Source organism: Hetaerina americana, unplaced genomic scaffold (genome assembly GCF_022747635.1).
Source record: "Hetaerina americana unplaced genomic scaffold, ioHetAmer1.1.p SCAF_80, whole genome shotgun sequence".
Classification (NCBI taxonomy): Eukaryota; Metazoa; Arthropoda; class Insecta; order Odonata; family Calopterygidae; genus Hetaerina; species Hetaerina americana.
The window spans coordinates 818,645-833,279 of NW_027287428.1; the positions used below are offsets into that span (position 1 = coordinate 818,645).

At 33.4% G+C, this 14,635-nt stretch overlaps 1 protein-coding gene across 1 annotated transcript; it reads right to left on the minus strand.

Annotated features, from left to right (window-relative positions):
• Positions 1-216: 216 nt before the first annotated feature.
• On the minus strand, positions 217-14,615 carry LOC139698256 (intraflagellar transport protein 22 homolog). Its single transcript, XM_071597131.1, has 4 exons — positions 14,428-14,615; positions 14,190-14,362; positions 1,566-1,759; positions 217-1,243 (listed from the first exon to the last, which is right to left on the minus strand). The coding sequence occupies exons 1-4, from the start codon at positions 14,464-14,466 to the stop codon at positions 1,098-1,100; spliced, it is 552 nt and encodes a 183-aa protein (XP_071453232.1). The 5' UTR covers positions 14,467-14,615; the 3' UTR covers positions 217-1,097.
• Positions 14,616-14,635: the final 20 nt, after the last annotated feature.

A 14,635-nucleotide genomic window follows, 5' to 3' on the forward strand; every position in this document is an offset into this window, starting at 1 on the left:
TTTTTGTGATTTATGCACTGATTTGCCTTTAGCTTACATTTCCAAGAGTGACTTGTGTTCCAGTGTGTGCATATGCAATATCTTTGAATAGCTAATCTCGCCTCACTTTCTTTCATTACATTGGCAGTAGATTTTTTTCATAATAAAACAATTGCTCTTTGAAGAAAGTGTTAATTAATTAAAGGTATGAAAAAATTATGGAGAAAAGAAAAAAGATAGAAGCAACAATACTTTATTTCCCTACATAAAGTTCAACATCAGATCCAACATAGTAACTGCCCTCCACTTGAAAAAATACTATGGAATATTCTTCGTCCCATAAGTTAGATGACTCCTATGCCTTTTAAAGTGGCTCATTCCATTTTATTTAAGAAGAGTATGTTAAATTTCTAAGGCTGAAAAAGCCATGTTTTACTTACAAAGTTTACATAGTTGAAAATGAATGATAGGCTCTAATTTCCTAGCTCATTGCTAAGGGCATAGTTCCTCCAGCTACAAAAATTGATTTCTTAGTAGGTACATGTTTAAAATAATCACATTGTTTATATAGAGTATTTTTTTAAAGAATCACAGCCTATCACATAATTTACTGGTGAGTACTAAGACTACTCATTTAAACATCTTACACAAAAAAGTACTTCAAGGATAAGCATTGTGCCAAAACATTTAGAAAAATCACATGATTGTGCTAATTAATACAAATATTTTTTACAATAGTGTGAAATCGTTTAGTATCTATATGCAAATTAGATGATATTTCTATTAAGAGTACACACATAAAAAATATTAGAACTAATATTAGCATAACAATAAATAATATAATAAAAAATAATGTAATGAAAATAGAGTGTACTGAAGGTGAAAATATTGATGCACCACGGTAACAATGTTGCCTTCCCTCACACATATTTTTCATTACTCTTGGATGTTTGGTTAGCCACTTCACGTGTCGATAGTAACACTGGGGCTATGAGATAGATGAACAACCTTTATAAATTATACTCATTTACTTTTATATTCAGCAATATCATTTGCACCTAAGATAATTTCCACATTCATGTGAAAATCTTTTCATGACTCAAGCAAATGTATTCCTTTTAATGAGTTGAGTCCTCTCTCTGATGCCTCATGTCCCACAGTTTCTTTAAAAGATCCGTGAGAAACTCATCAAAGACAGACTTGATTCCATTCACATCATCTGTAATGTCGATTGGCACCTGCTCAAGTTCAGCAAATTTGCTGGCTGGAAAGAATTTTTAAAAAATCACTTTATTTCTTGGCTAACAGGAGATAAGAGAGATTGGCATATAAGAAAATATAAGACAACTCAATTTTTTTATGAAGATAAAACTTTATAAAAGATTCAGAACATCAAAATCATCAATCAGAAGCATCAAAACAGGAATTGAATTGGTGGCAATATATTCATGAAATTACAAGAGGTGAGAAGCATAGTGTTTACAAATACTTCAGGATGCTCATGAGAGCCCAAAAGAAAAAGGAGTAGCTAAGTAAATAAACTCCAAATGAAACAATATAAAGTATTTTGTAAATTTAAAACTTACATAACTTTTCTATTCGTTTGTTTTTGTTCTTGTTGTTGGAAAAAACAATGCAGCTTTGAAGTTCATTGGTTGGAGCATTGATTATGTAGTCATAAAATACGTCCAGCTCCTTTGCATCAGTGACTGAAGAAGGATCATACACCAAAATACATCCCACAGCCTTGTGGAGAAACACAGGCCAGAAGTGTTTATACCTAAGTAGTTAATATAAAGTTCTCAAAAGGATATCGTGGACTGACTGAATAATAGATGCATTACTTGACATAAAAAATTACCAGCATAACAAAAACGCACATATGTACACATACACTAAAAAAACACCAAGTCATCAAAAAGTCCACGTTGATACAGATCACAATAGACTGCGTAATACAGTGCACACAAGACTATTGGTGAAGTAGAAGAAAGAGTTGTCATATTTCACATAGGGAAAAACGAAAGAATGCTAACTCGGACGACCATATAATTGGTTTTGCATGAAATTTGGTGACCTCGACCAAAAATAAGTTTAAAAGCGCCAACAGTGTCATTAGTGGAATTCTTTGAAAAGATATCCATTGTAAGAGAATTGACATCACAAACAAAAGAATAGAGTAGATTTGCGGGTAACAAGTTATGATATTTTAGGCTCTGAATTGCTGGGTAGGTGACAGCCACTTGAGCCATGATGGTATGCATTTAAAAGGAAAGAAATTAAGGTTATGTTGAATCTGTTCAAAAAGTCACTCACAAGCTTAGTAAGGAAGGGAAGTTGTAACAGACACAAGAGGTGGTTCTCGCAAACTCAAAGGAAGGTAAGGGATTAATAGTTATGAAAGTTAATCGTTGTAGTATTCTGAAAAAAGTCAAGAACTTTGAGAAGCTAGTCGATGGATTCAATCTTGATATTGTCATAAGCCCAGAGTCATGGCTTAGTGATCATATTATACTCAAAGAGATTTCCCCTCAAAACATGACAACTTATAGAAGAGATGACCGAGGGAGAGATTCATCTTGTCATGTGGAAATGATTGTGAGATAATGTGTTCATGTCAAAGGAAGGAATGGAGGGAAAACTTCAAACTATCGCCAAGCACAGAGGTCCCACTGAAGGATGTAAAGAGGGAAGGTTCTAGTATTCATACGCTCAGGAAGCCATGAGGATCATACTGTCATAGTGGGGGACCTGAACCTATCTGGAATTCAATGGTCAGTTAGTGAGGTCACCGTATGCACTGGGAAGACACAAGAAATTGCCAATCGCCTCATAAACGAGGAGAGTTTTGTACAAGTGGTGGGAAAATCCACTGGTGGGGAAAACATCCTTGACTTCATACTCTTGAGGCCGAAAACATTGGTAGGGAAAGTTGACATCCTTCCAGGAAAAATGGACATTTAGCTGTGTGAATCTAAATAGGGAGAGGTCTCAGGGCAAGGGACTAGGAAAAAAAGACAGTACGGCAATATGAGCGTCGTGATAGTGAAGGGTTCCAGTCCTTTTTAAGGGATAAGTATTTGGAATGGGTAAGGAGTTCAGAATGAAGAAGAAATTGGGGGAGGTACGACTATTTATGGAGATTATGGAGGAGGGATTGAATAACCTATAACCTTGTCCGGAAAAGAATTCTTAAAGAAAATACTGACCCAGAGTTCTTTTACCTAAAAATCAATTTCTAAAGAAACAAATAAGGGGGATTCACAAAAAAAAATAGCAAAAGAAACTATCTTAATGAATATAATATTAAATGTAATAGAAATAAATTTTATAAATAATTGCAGAGGAAGAAAGAAGATAGGAAAAAATATAATGGTTTTAAAAATAGATGGAAATCAAATCATAGAATAGAAAGAAAAGGCATTTAATGATAGGTGTGTAAGTGCATTTACAGGGAGGATACACCTAGTGGATTCTTTAGATTTAGCACTGCATCCTTTGAGTCATCGAGGAGGGGTAAACATTAAAACGTTGAATACCAAAAGTATTAAAACAACAAACTTGGATATTTATAGAAAAATTATGGAAATGAGGTCAAATAAATTAGATTGGCCAGTTGGCGTGTCAATTGACTTAATGAAATAGGGTGGTATCACAGTTTCAAATTACATAAATCATTTATTCAATGTCACCATTAAGAACAATGAACTGACAAATACTTGGAAGAAGGCATAACATCAATTTTCAAAGGAGGGGATAAGACACTAGTTGAAAGTTATATACTGTAAGCTTGACTTTGGTTGTCTGCCAGCTTTTAAGAAAAGTTACAACTGATTACCTATTGGATTTGTGGGAGTGCGAAAATTGGCTTTTTAGTCACCAATATAGCTTCGGAAAAGGGCATTCATGTGAAACTCAACTTTTACGTTTCTGCCAAGAAGTGGCTGATTCTATAGATGCTGGAACAGAAGGGGATGCAATGATAGTTGATATGTCAAAAGAATTTTACAAAGTTGACATCATAATCTTATGCTCAAGATGGGACAATTACCATTACAGGGAGATGGAAGAGTAATTTCAGGGGGAAAAATTTTATGAAGGATCATAGATAGAGGGTCAAATTAGGATAAATTTATTCTGATGTAATGAGGGTAACTTCCAGAGATCTAAAAGATGGGATTCTTGGACTGTTTTTTTTTTTAAATCTACAAAAATGATCTCCAAACTAAAATTGATTCTAAAATTAAATTTTTTGAAGATCACTGCATTATCTACAGGAAAGTAGGGATGAGAGCAATCACAAAATCCTGCCCATTGATGTGAATAAATTGGCTGATTGGGTAATAAATAGTCGCATGGATATTAAAGATGTTAGTAAATGCAAATTCATCAATTCAGCAATAAGGTAAACATAACCAAAACAGTTTACAAAATTTCTGAAAATGTCATCCCTAAATGTTATAAGCTGCAAATATTAAGGTTTATTTAACCAAGGATTTAAGGTGGGGGCCAGGCATGGATGTTATTGCCAAGAAATCTTTCATAATGTGCATTGGGTAATGAGAGACCTCTAAGGGAACAATAGAGCAACTCAGGAGAAGGCAGATAAAACCCTTGTAAGACCAATTTTAGAGTATGTGTCACCCACATGAAGGTCTTATTGCAAAATTAGAGAAGGTACACACAAAGGCTGCCAGATATGTGTTGGGGAAGAACAGGTAATTGGAGAGGGTAACAGCAATGTTAAAAATACTGGACTGGAAATCTTTAAAAATAAGGAGGAATAGAAGCAGACTCTGTGGAATGTTCTATTTGATTAAGGGAGAAGATTGGTTTTTTAAATGTGGGTAGAGAGATACACCCTGAATATTCTATCTAAACTAGTGAAATTCACACGCAAGTGTATGGGCAGTTCCTTGCACACACAATACGCATATTTAAGTTTTCTGGGCACACTGAGAGACTCATAGAAAAATGACTAAGTGCTTAGGGTTTGGTAAGAAATAATTAATTTTGAGTAACTAGGTAAAATATTCTGTGGAAAAAATTATCAAGGTTATGACACTGAAACTTTCTCGAATTGTATTAGCTTATCAAAAGAAACTACAAACAGAAGGAGCATAGACACAGAGTACAGGATTCAGTGAATAAAACTCCAGAATATCTCCCATTTGAGTCCATGTAAAACTTTTTCATCACGTAGAGGATTTTATGAGAATGATGGATTCAGAAACATTTGGTTAAGTTGCATCCGTCACATACAAAAAAATGTATTTAAAAAAGATTTAATACATATTGTCACAATTAAAAAACTGAAATGATATCTTATATTTCTTAAGAGAGACACAAAAACATTCATGCTGAAAAAATAAAATTTCAAATGCTAACAATACACATAATTGTCAAATTTACATCACATTTTTGCTTCAGAATCGAAAAATTATCTTATTGCCACATATACTTTCAGAACTAATTTTGGCAGTTGCCTAACTTGTGCACTGTTTGGATTTCAAGGCCATAGAAAACATATGGAATGGGAAAGTGAAATTTATCCTTAAAAATAGTTTCATCAATTAGTGAATAAGATATTTTTTACTTAATATAAAGACATAGACTTCCCGTGACTTTGTATATCTGACTGATTGTTTCTTAAACAAGACAACACCCCATAAGTATTTTGTATCACATAATTCTAGACAAAATGTTTGCAGAACATTAGAACTATTCACTTTTTACACTGCATTCTGCACTTCTTACATTGTATTCATTTAGAGATACGGTTACCAAAAAACTTGACTTCACATGAATAATATTGTCTATCAAATCTAAATCCCAAAATAATTTTTTATCTAAATTGCACATACCTAATTTTATAACTTCATCATCATGATATAAAGCAATGAATAAATTAAATTTGTCAAAACTCAACCACTTAATTTAACACCATAACACTAAAGAAAAGTCATTGAAATATTAAATAAAATAAACTTAAAGGATAGCACTAGATGGAGTGATGAATCAGTGAGATAGTGCATAAAAACATTTCAACTAACTAGTCATGTATTCATGAAGATTATGTGCAGGCAGCAATTAAGCAAGATGCTGAAATAATAATAGCTGTATTCATAAAGGAAAGGTGATGAAATCAGGCATTATTTGTGAGAAATAAGATTTGTATGAACAGTGCAACAGATCAAAGTACTTTACAAATAAGCAATCATTCCCTTACCACTTTAGATCTTAGCTAACAAATGACATATTATATAAATAGTGACTACTGAACTAATAATAAGTTACATAAGTACATACAAGTTACATAATAATAAGACACATTTAAATTGCCATTCTAAATCTTAATTTCTCTATGAATCCATTTTAATAAAATGAACCACAAGTACTCATCACACATTACTGTAGCAGAGAGATACCCTCAATCCCCCAGCCTGAAGTAACACAAAACATTAAACTTTTTACATTAATTTTTTCCCATTTTCATTTTGAATTTATTTAAATCAATATTGATATTTTGGTTATGTAAAGGTATGATTAGAATAGATGAAGTACATCAAAATCAAAATGCACATCCCCCAAAATGAAACAAGTGATTGTGTATTAATCAATGAATAGTTTTAGCTCAAAAACTAACTCTAGAAATCCTGCAAACACTAACACAGGCAATTGATGAAAAGAGTCAACACTGCATACGAGTGTTAAATTTTCTAACTTCAGATGCTTTTCACATAATATTCAAGGTTGCACGACACCTCAAGGCAGGAGTTCTACACTCGCCCATTAAACCAATCTTCTGGATGTTTACTGTTGTTGTTGTGCATTGACATAGTTTTAATTGGATATCTGTGTGTATAGGCAACTAGGAGCATCAGTTCTTTTATCATAAGAAAAATGATTTGTTAATAGTGCTCGTAAACTTCTGGTAATGCAAATTGACCAGAATTTCACACTAAAATGAGAGGCTAGGAATATAATTTCTGATGAACTATTGGCCTTGAATTAAACAGTCAAAGATTACTGATTTATGAACATTCCCATCAGGCTGGTAAACAAATGTGTTCATGGTATGTACCATAGTGGAGGTACCTAAATTGTATCGCTCAATTAGATATTTTCTTAGAACGAAGGCTGCATGCCTAATTTTTACTTCCCACAAGTAATTATTTACATTATCTTTTACTATAAGAGACAATGTGCTAAAAACATAGCTGTAACATTAATTTAACTAAACAGAACATTAGCAGTAGAAAAAGTATATTTTTTAGAAAGCCTCTAAAATTAATTGAACCATAAACACAGTTATGAACCCAAAGGTGTTTGATAGGTGATGGTACAGTTCACCCATTATTAAGCCCAATGGTAAGTGAAATTCACACATTACAGTCAGGAGACCAGATCCTTTCCCTGCAACTCCTATGGCTTCCCCGCAAGTTCTGGAACCCAAAAAATCAAACAGCTTGGATGAAGCTGAGGATGCCCAAGAAATTGGACCCTCCAGACAGTTTCCGACATGCTACCCCTGAACTGCAACCATTAAAATGAAGTAACTTTCATTAAAAAACTTGGAGAAATATTAAGTTAAAAGAATGAAGTACTGACTCTTAATCACTCAATAGAACATATTTTCTTTTGTCAAGAATTGCATAGTATATTTGAAAAAAGAATAATTATTTAACAGATTCCTTTAATAAATGTATGTGTGTTGTGCTAAATAATGTCCACTTTAAATTTCAGTACATGTTTAATGTCAAACAGTTTTTATATTATTTTTCAAGAAGTGAAACATATTCAAGTTAGGCCATATAAATATATAAAAGGTCTTCAAACATCTGATACCCCCTGCCTAAAAGAAATAAGGTGTAAAATTCTTAGGTATGCATAAAAAGGCCTAAATTCATACTGTTATTTTAAGGTTATAAAAGGTTATTTTATCAGTTTGTTCTTAGTTTCTTCCAAAAATATGATCTTAAAATATTAACACATGCACAAGTACTGCATGATGGAAGTTATTATTGTAAAATCATTTAAATTTAACAATGGAATATGAGAAAACAATTTAATTGGATCAATTAAGGATTGATTTTATCTAGGCATGTTGCTGAGGCTGAAAAATTGCAGTGCATACAAGCGTACTTCTCCCCATATTATTGTATGGAAACAAAATTTAAGTATGCCAGGACAATCATAAATGCTGAAAAATACAGTGAATGTGGGATTCTTAGGGAATATTTGCGATAAAAATAGGATAGATAGAATAAGGAATGATTGGGCCATGAAAGAATTTAGATTGCTATAAAGAGAGATTAGGATGCGGGAAGTGTGCTATACTGCTTTATTCACCTCAAGTGAATTGATGACAGTTGAATCACCAAAACATTTATTTGAGAGAAGAATAAATGACTTTAGAGAAAGGGGTGCACTGAGAAAGACATGGGTGAATGGGGCTTAAGTCTCTCTGAAGACAAGGAATTTTAGCAATTTCAAGAAGGGCAGGTTTGAAACAATGTATGAGACACACATGCCTAGAAGTATGCTAGGATGCTGTAATACTTATTAAAAGGGAGCGGATTACCTATATAAGCCTAAATTTGGCAATCAAATTGCCCAAAAGGGAAATGTGCAAATCATATGCATAAGTAAATGCAGAGAAAATTAGTGCCGAGAAAACAAGAGATAGAAATAAAATATTAGATAAGTCATAAAACTTCACTTGAGCAAGGGAAAAAATTATATACAGATGTTAAATGAAAGCTTCACAAAGATGTATAGATGATTTCAGGTCCTACTTATTAACAAGAGCAATTAATAATGTCAATTTAGGAAGTCTTTGTGATATCATTATTAAGACAATGAACACAGTGCTTTCCAAAATCATGAAACCATAGTATTATTTTAGAGCCAGTTTTGATATTTGGGAGGATATACTAATTTTTAGGAGAAGTTAAAAAATGTAGCACTGTTTTAATTGGATTACTAGTCGCATATCCATTTTTTGGGTTTTTTATTTTCCTCTTTTCAATAGCTACTTAAATATCATTTAGAAAAACATATTTTCTTTAATTTGACCAACAAATGAGTAGTGATTTCTTTAAAGTTAACTAAAATTTCTACACGAGGCAAGAAAATACAGGATTTCCTCATTTGCATATACACGCATATGTGAATTTCCATACCCATTAACATTTGCAATTAATTTTTATGCATCATAAAAATCATCTATACTTGTTAATTTGCTCTGTAATACTCTATAAAATACCTTTAATAATATAATAACTTTTCATTTCTATACCAATTTCCAATGTAAGAAAATTAGAATTGCCTAACACTGAAAGAACACAAACAGCAAAAGTAAAAAATTAGAAATTTTTTAGCGAGCATAGATAATTTTTTGTCACATTAAACTTGGTAATAAATTACAGGGAATAAAATGGGTGAAGAAGCTTCTTCACAGCTCAAATCGTAGCCACGAGAACCTAAGGTATGCATACCTCAACTTTACATTACTCCACTAATGTGATGTTTGGTATCTTGTCATTGACAATTAATTTGTTGCTTTAGAAGATATGAGAGATTTAATAGCTAAGGTGCTTTTTATTCACTATTTCCATTTTTTTTCAGTTTATAATATTTTACTCAAATTCTATTAAATTATGAGGCAAAATTAGGCACACTGCTTATTAAGCTTACCTGAAAAATACTGATTGCAACATGGTGTGATAAGGTTCACTGAGAAAATGATTTAAGAACAGTTTCATCATCAGCATCTCTGATCGAGACAGAAACATCAAGTTGACAACACTTTTGGTCCAGATGCTATTATTTCATCTATGCATTCATGGATGCAGAACAGTTGATTTTTTCCTAAAATACATCTTTGTAGCAACTAACTAAATTTCTAGCTACCTTTGAAACTACTACACTGCACTCCTCCTCCTTATCTGCGTCATTATTGATTACTATTTGCAAGCAATCCTCAATGAGGGACAATACTTTGGTCATCTGTTCTCCAGTTAATTCTCATTAGGCACTTGGCAACTGACTGGATTCCTCTAAGAGTGTTCTTTTCGACGGGCTCTTCAACATGTCTTTATGTCCATCAGAAAGATCTTCTTCACAAAGTTGCAGGAGCTTGTACACATCATCTTTCAAAGCATCTTCGAAGGCCACAACATTGGAAATTTTCAGGATGTCTTTCAATAACTTTTTGATATATATAGAAATAGATATGCTGTAAACATGGAGAACACAATCTGGCCATATGTTTCTTCTTGCATTATTTAAGACAGAGGGCTCAATTTCCAGTCATGACTTAGCCATATTGCCTACCAAATCGTGAATGCTGGACTTTTCCCAGAATTCCACTACTGGTTGTGTTACTTTCTCATGAATGACTTGATTCAGTTTCTACAGGACATTCTTCGTGTACTAGGCCTTCAAGGTGAAAATATCCCCATAATCCAGAGGTTAAAGGTTCTTAGTTGTGTTTCTCGGTATGTATTCCACTTTTTTTAGTTCCCACATTGACGGGGTGATATGAAGTATAATCTAAAATAAGCAAAGTTTTTTGGGGAATGTTATACTTGTCACATTCCTGGCCAAAAGCAGAACAAAAAAGGTTTTGAATACCAATCATTAAAAATGCCTATAGTTTTTTCAACATTGCAATTTAATTTATACGTCATCATTGATTGCAGCTTAACTTCCCCAATGCCTTCCTTAGGTGAATTCCAAGAAACTGCAGGAGATGCCGCAACTGAAACTTTAAACGGAGTCATCCACAAAATGTGAATTATAATTCAACAATTTCCAAATGTAAAAAATTATTTACCTTGGGCAGTAATTGGTCAATTTGAATGATTTTTAAGAAGAGACATAACATGATCTTTTGAAGATTCACATCCTGAAATTGATCGATAATGATCAGGACTCCAAACAAGTAAATTCTTCCAATAAAAGGCGGTTTCCACAAAACTAACCACTCCCTGAGGAGTGCATCCGTCTGAAATTAAGTCTTAATATTGTCTACGTATTTCTCTGATGCAACAAAATCAGGAACAGAATTCTTACAGTATGGATTAATATCATCGTATAGTGAATGGCTTCTTTTATGAATTTTCTCCATGCTCAGTTAATAAATTTTGGAACGAATTTCTTGCCTTCTCCTGGATAATGGAACAATTTAATGGTGCAAGAATTCTGCATGTCCGGGTTTTCACCACGTTGTTGTTTGAAGCCGACAACAGTTTCGCCGAAGTTTCATCCGGCGTCTTCAGGTCGAAGAGTTCCTCAGGAATCTGAGTCCCTCATCTTCGACCTGAAGACGCCGGATGAAACTTCGGCGAAACTGTTGTCGGCTTCAAACAACAACGCGGTGAAAACCCGGACATGCAGAATTCTTCAAGCCACCGCCGCGAAAATCTACGCAGCCATATAATTTAATGGTGCTTTATGGAGTAAATTATCTTTGCTCCACATGTTAAGTAAACTCTCCATGTTTTCCATGACACTACTTCTAAGAAGATACACCTTTGATACACTGGTATGAGTGGAGATCCGAGCACACTCCATGATTTTTTTCAATTATCATGGATCGTTACCAGAGTAGAAGTGGCAAGCCCCAGGGCTTTAGATAACGCACAAAGTTTCTAACCGGCATCTAATCCTCACAGAAGTTACAGCTTTACATCCAATGTAATTGCTTGGTGGATTCTTTCAGGGCTGTTGCCATAACCTGACCACACTGGCCTGTACCCAGACATGTTCAATGTGGATTCAGCTCAGCTCACTTTGGAATGTTTGTTGATATCCATGAATCCACAACCACAAATAAGCACAGCACATGCCTATATACAACTGAAAACAAGTACTATATATTTAAATAACGAAAAATCATACCATTCAAGAGTGACAATATTACAAAGCTCTTCAAATTTAAACAGATAATCCCATAAGGTAAATTATTACTTTAAATCTCTTTTCTTACTCTTATAGCAATTGCATGACTGAAAAACTTGCTTTTAGTTTTTACTGACGATTCCCGAGTTATAATTAATGCAATCCAAAACTGGCTGTTAAAATTGAAAATTAAACAAGTAATAATGACAGAGGCAGGGTAATGTGGCCGATAGCTCATGACAAAGGACATTTAGGGAACTGTGGAATCCTGGAGCTCATATTCCTTTCCTCTGCTTAAAAATGCAAAGAAACAATTACATGTTAAAATCTCTGATCATTCCACTTTATTTACTGCCAATTAAATAAATAACCTGCAAATAAAACTAAACCGCCATTCCCATTATCATGGTGTTACAAACTCCACCTAAACTATCTAAGATCACAATTTTGCGATAATTTTCAATAACTTGGTCAAATACTCGATAATATATCTCCTTTCACACTTTCACACACTTTTATTCTTGTTGGGATGTCATCAAAACCACAGCCACCCTCAACATGAGCTGCTGATGATGTGGGAGGTTTTCATGAACTTTCAGCCTTATGTTTCATGTTACAATCAACAACTAATATACGTACATCAAATGTTTGTTGTGCTGGTGTTTGGAAATTCTGAAACGAAAATAGAAATCTTCTTGTATAGAGGCTGCTAATTATAATTGTGAATTAAGGTATATCGAAGCTTATGTAACTGGTCCTAAACAACCCATCATCTTGTTACCAATTAAGATGTTTGATGTGAATGTATCCTTGATTCAAATTGAAACAATAAAATGATTAGTTGAAAAATGGCAGAAGGATTAAGCTTTAAAATCTAACAAGATTTCATTCAATCAAAATTTCAAAAAATTACTCTAATAATCCAAGATAGAGTGGACAAAGCAAAAACACTGAGACTAACCTTTAGTATGGGAGGAAATTTACTCACTTCAGGATATAAAAAGGGGCAGCACTAGCTCATCAATTAGTTTCATTTAAAGCAAATGACAAAACTGATAAATTTTGAAAGTTGGTTCGTAAAAAGCTTTAACATGACTTGAAAAACATGAGAAAAATATTCAGAATAACCATCATCACATGGAAATTCACACGCTTGAATTTTTATGGCCAAATTCCACGGAGCAGGTATTTCTCTGACACACAATTCTTATATTAAAAACTGAAATTTACTTACAGGTCAATATTTTTGCAATTTTACAAATGAGTCCTTTAATCCTTAAATTTTCCAAGTTTATACAAATCCAGGAGATTTGCCGTTTAATCAATTATTGAAATAATATTTTTTGTCAACACTGTACCTAAAAAATTCGACAACTGATTATAAAATTTCGAAGGATTAAGGAAGTAATACTTTCACGAGGACAAAAATGTCATGCAGATAACTGTATCATAAGAGATCACAGTACTGCAGTTTAAATAAATGACCTTTTTCTTTGTCAATGGGATACATGACGTGCAAAAGATTTTCACTGAGATACCCTCAGTTCAACCAGATAACTCACGGCTCGAATAGGACTAATTTCAACTAATTGACTTTCAGGATTTAGTATTTATTCCACCCCATCTTCCTTGCATGCAAACACCTCAATTTTTTTACAGCAGGCTGGCAGCCGTTCCGATAAAATGAAGAAAAATAGTTCTGGCCATACATTAATAATAAAGTCATCAAGGGACTAGCCGAAACCTACTTTTAAAATAGTTCTGTAGACATTTAATGATGGAGCAATTTAATATAATACCTTGATTGCACCACTTTAAGAACTCTAAATATCAATGAATAAGAATGCCTTAACATAATCAATACGTGACAAAAAAGAACATCTAAAACCAGCACAGCATCGAATGTATCTCCCAAAAGTATATAAGAATCATCGCTGCAATACATATTAATACATAATACCTTTGCATGTATGAATGCAAGATCCGAATATATTCTTTCAATCGGGTGTCTACGTAGGATTGGCAATATTCTGTGCAAATATTTTACGTAAGTGGGTCCTAACACAATTGCAAAACTCAGGGTGAAAATCTCAACGACACCAATTACAGAAAAAAAGCTACATAAATCAACAAAAGGCAAAATAACATAACTTACTGGTGCAAAATATAAGGGTACTCGTAAGGAACTGGCCCATAATCATCAATCATACTAAATGGGTGATATGGTGCACGGTTGAATAGATTTTAGATTCACTGAATCCAAGTGCTCAACGTTAAATTGGTGCAAATAAAAATATGCATACTTATGATCACCGCTACAATCCCAGAGTTCAATCTCTGTGTTTATGTTTCTTTCATGAATTTGTAAATATGACGACTCAAATTCAAGTATCCTCACACCTTTAGTAGGTCGATAATCGCCCCCGAATCTTTCAACAGCATTAGACAAAATGTTAGATATGCTAGTTTTTCCGCTCTGAAAATAGAAGTTTTACATAAGTATATATCCCGAATGATTTCCGGTAAATTTGTATGACTTACTTTAATAGGTCCCAAAACCACGATTTTACTCTTAAACATTGTTCATCATTTTCATGAACGCAGTAATTTTTTTCTTTACACCCATCAAGGCTATTAACTCGTTTTAAATTAGGAAAGTGTGCCAACTCAGCAATGGATTTAAGAATATACCGGTTTTTCACAAATTTCAAGAAGTAGCCATTTATAAACAATTTAGGACACTTGAATT

Bases quoted from the DNA above. Each gene is read 5' to 3' on its own strand.
- LOC139698256 (XM_071597131.1), bottom strand. From the start codon at position 14,466: ATGTTTAAGAGTAAAATCGTGGTTTTGGGACCTATTAAA. The intron at 1,760-14,189 runs GTATGCATATTT...TTAACTACTTAG, and splicing joins GATTGTAGCGGTGATCATAA to GTATAAACACTTCTGGCCTG. The intron at 1,244-1,565 runs GTAAGTTTTAAA...AATTCTTTCCAG, and splicing joins CAAACGAATAGAAAAGTTAT to CCAGCAAATTTGCTGAACTT.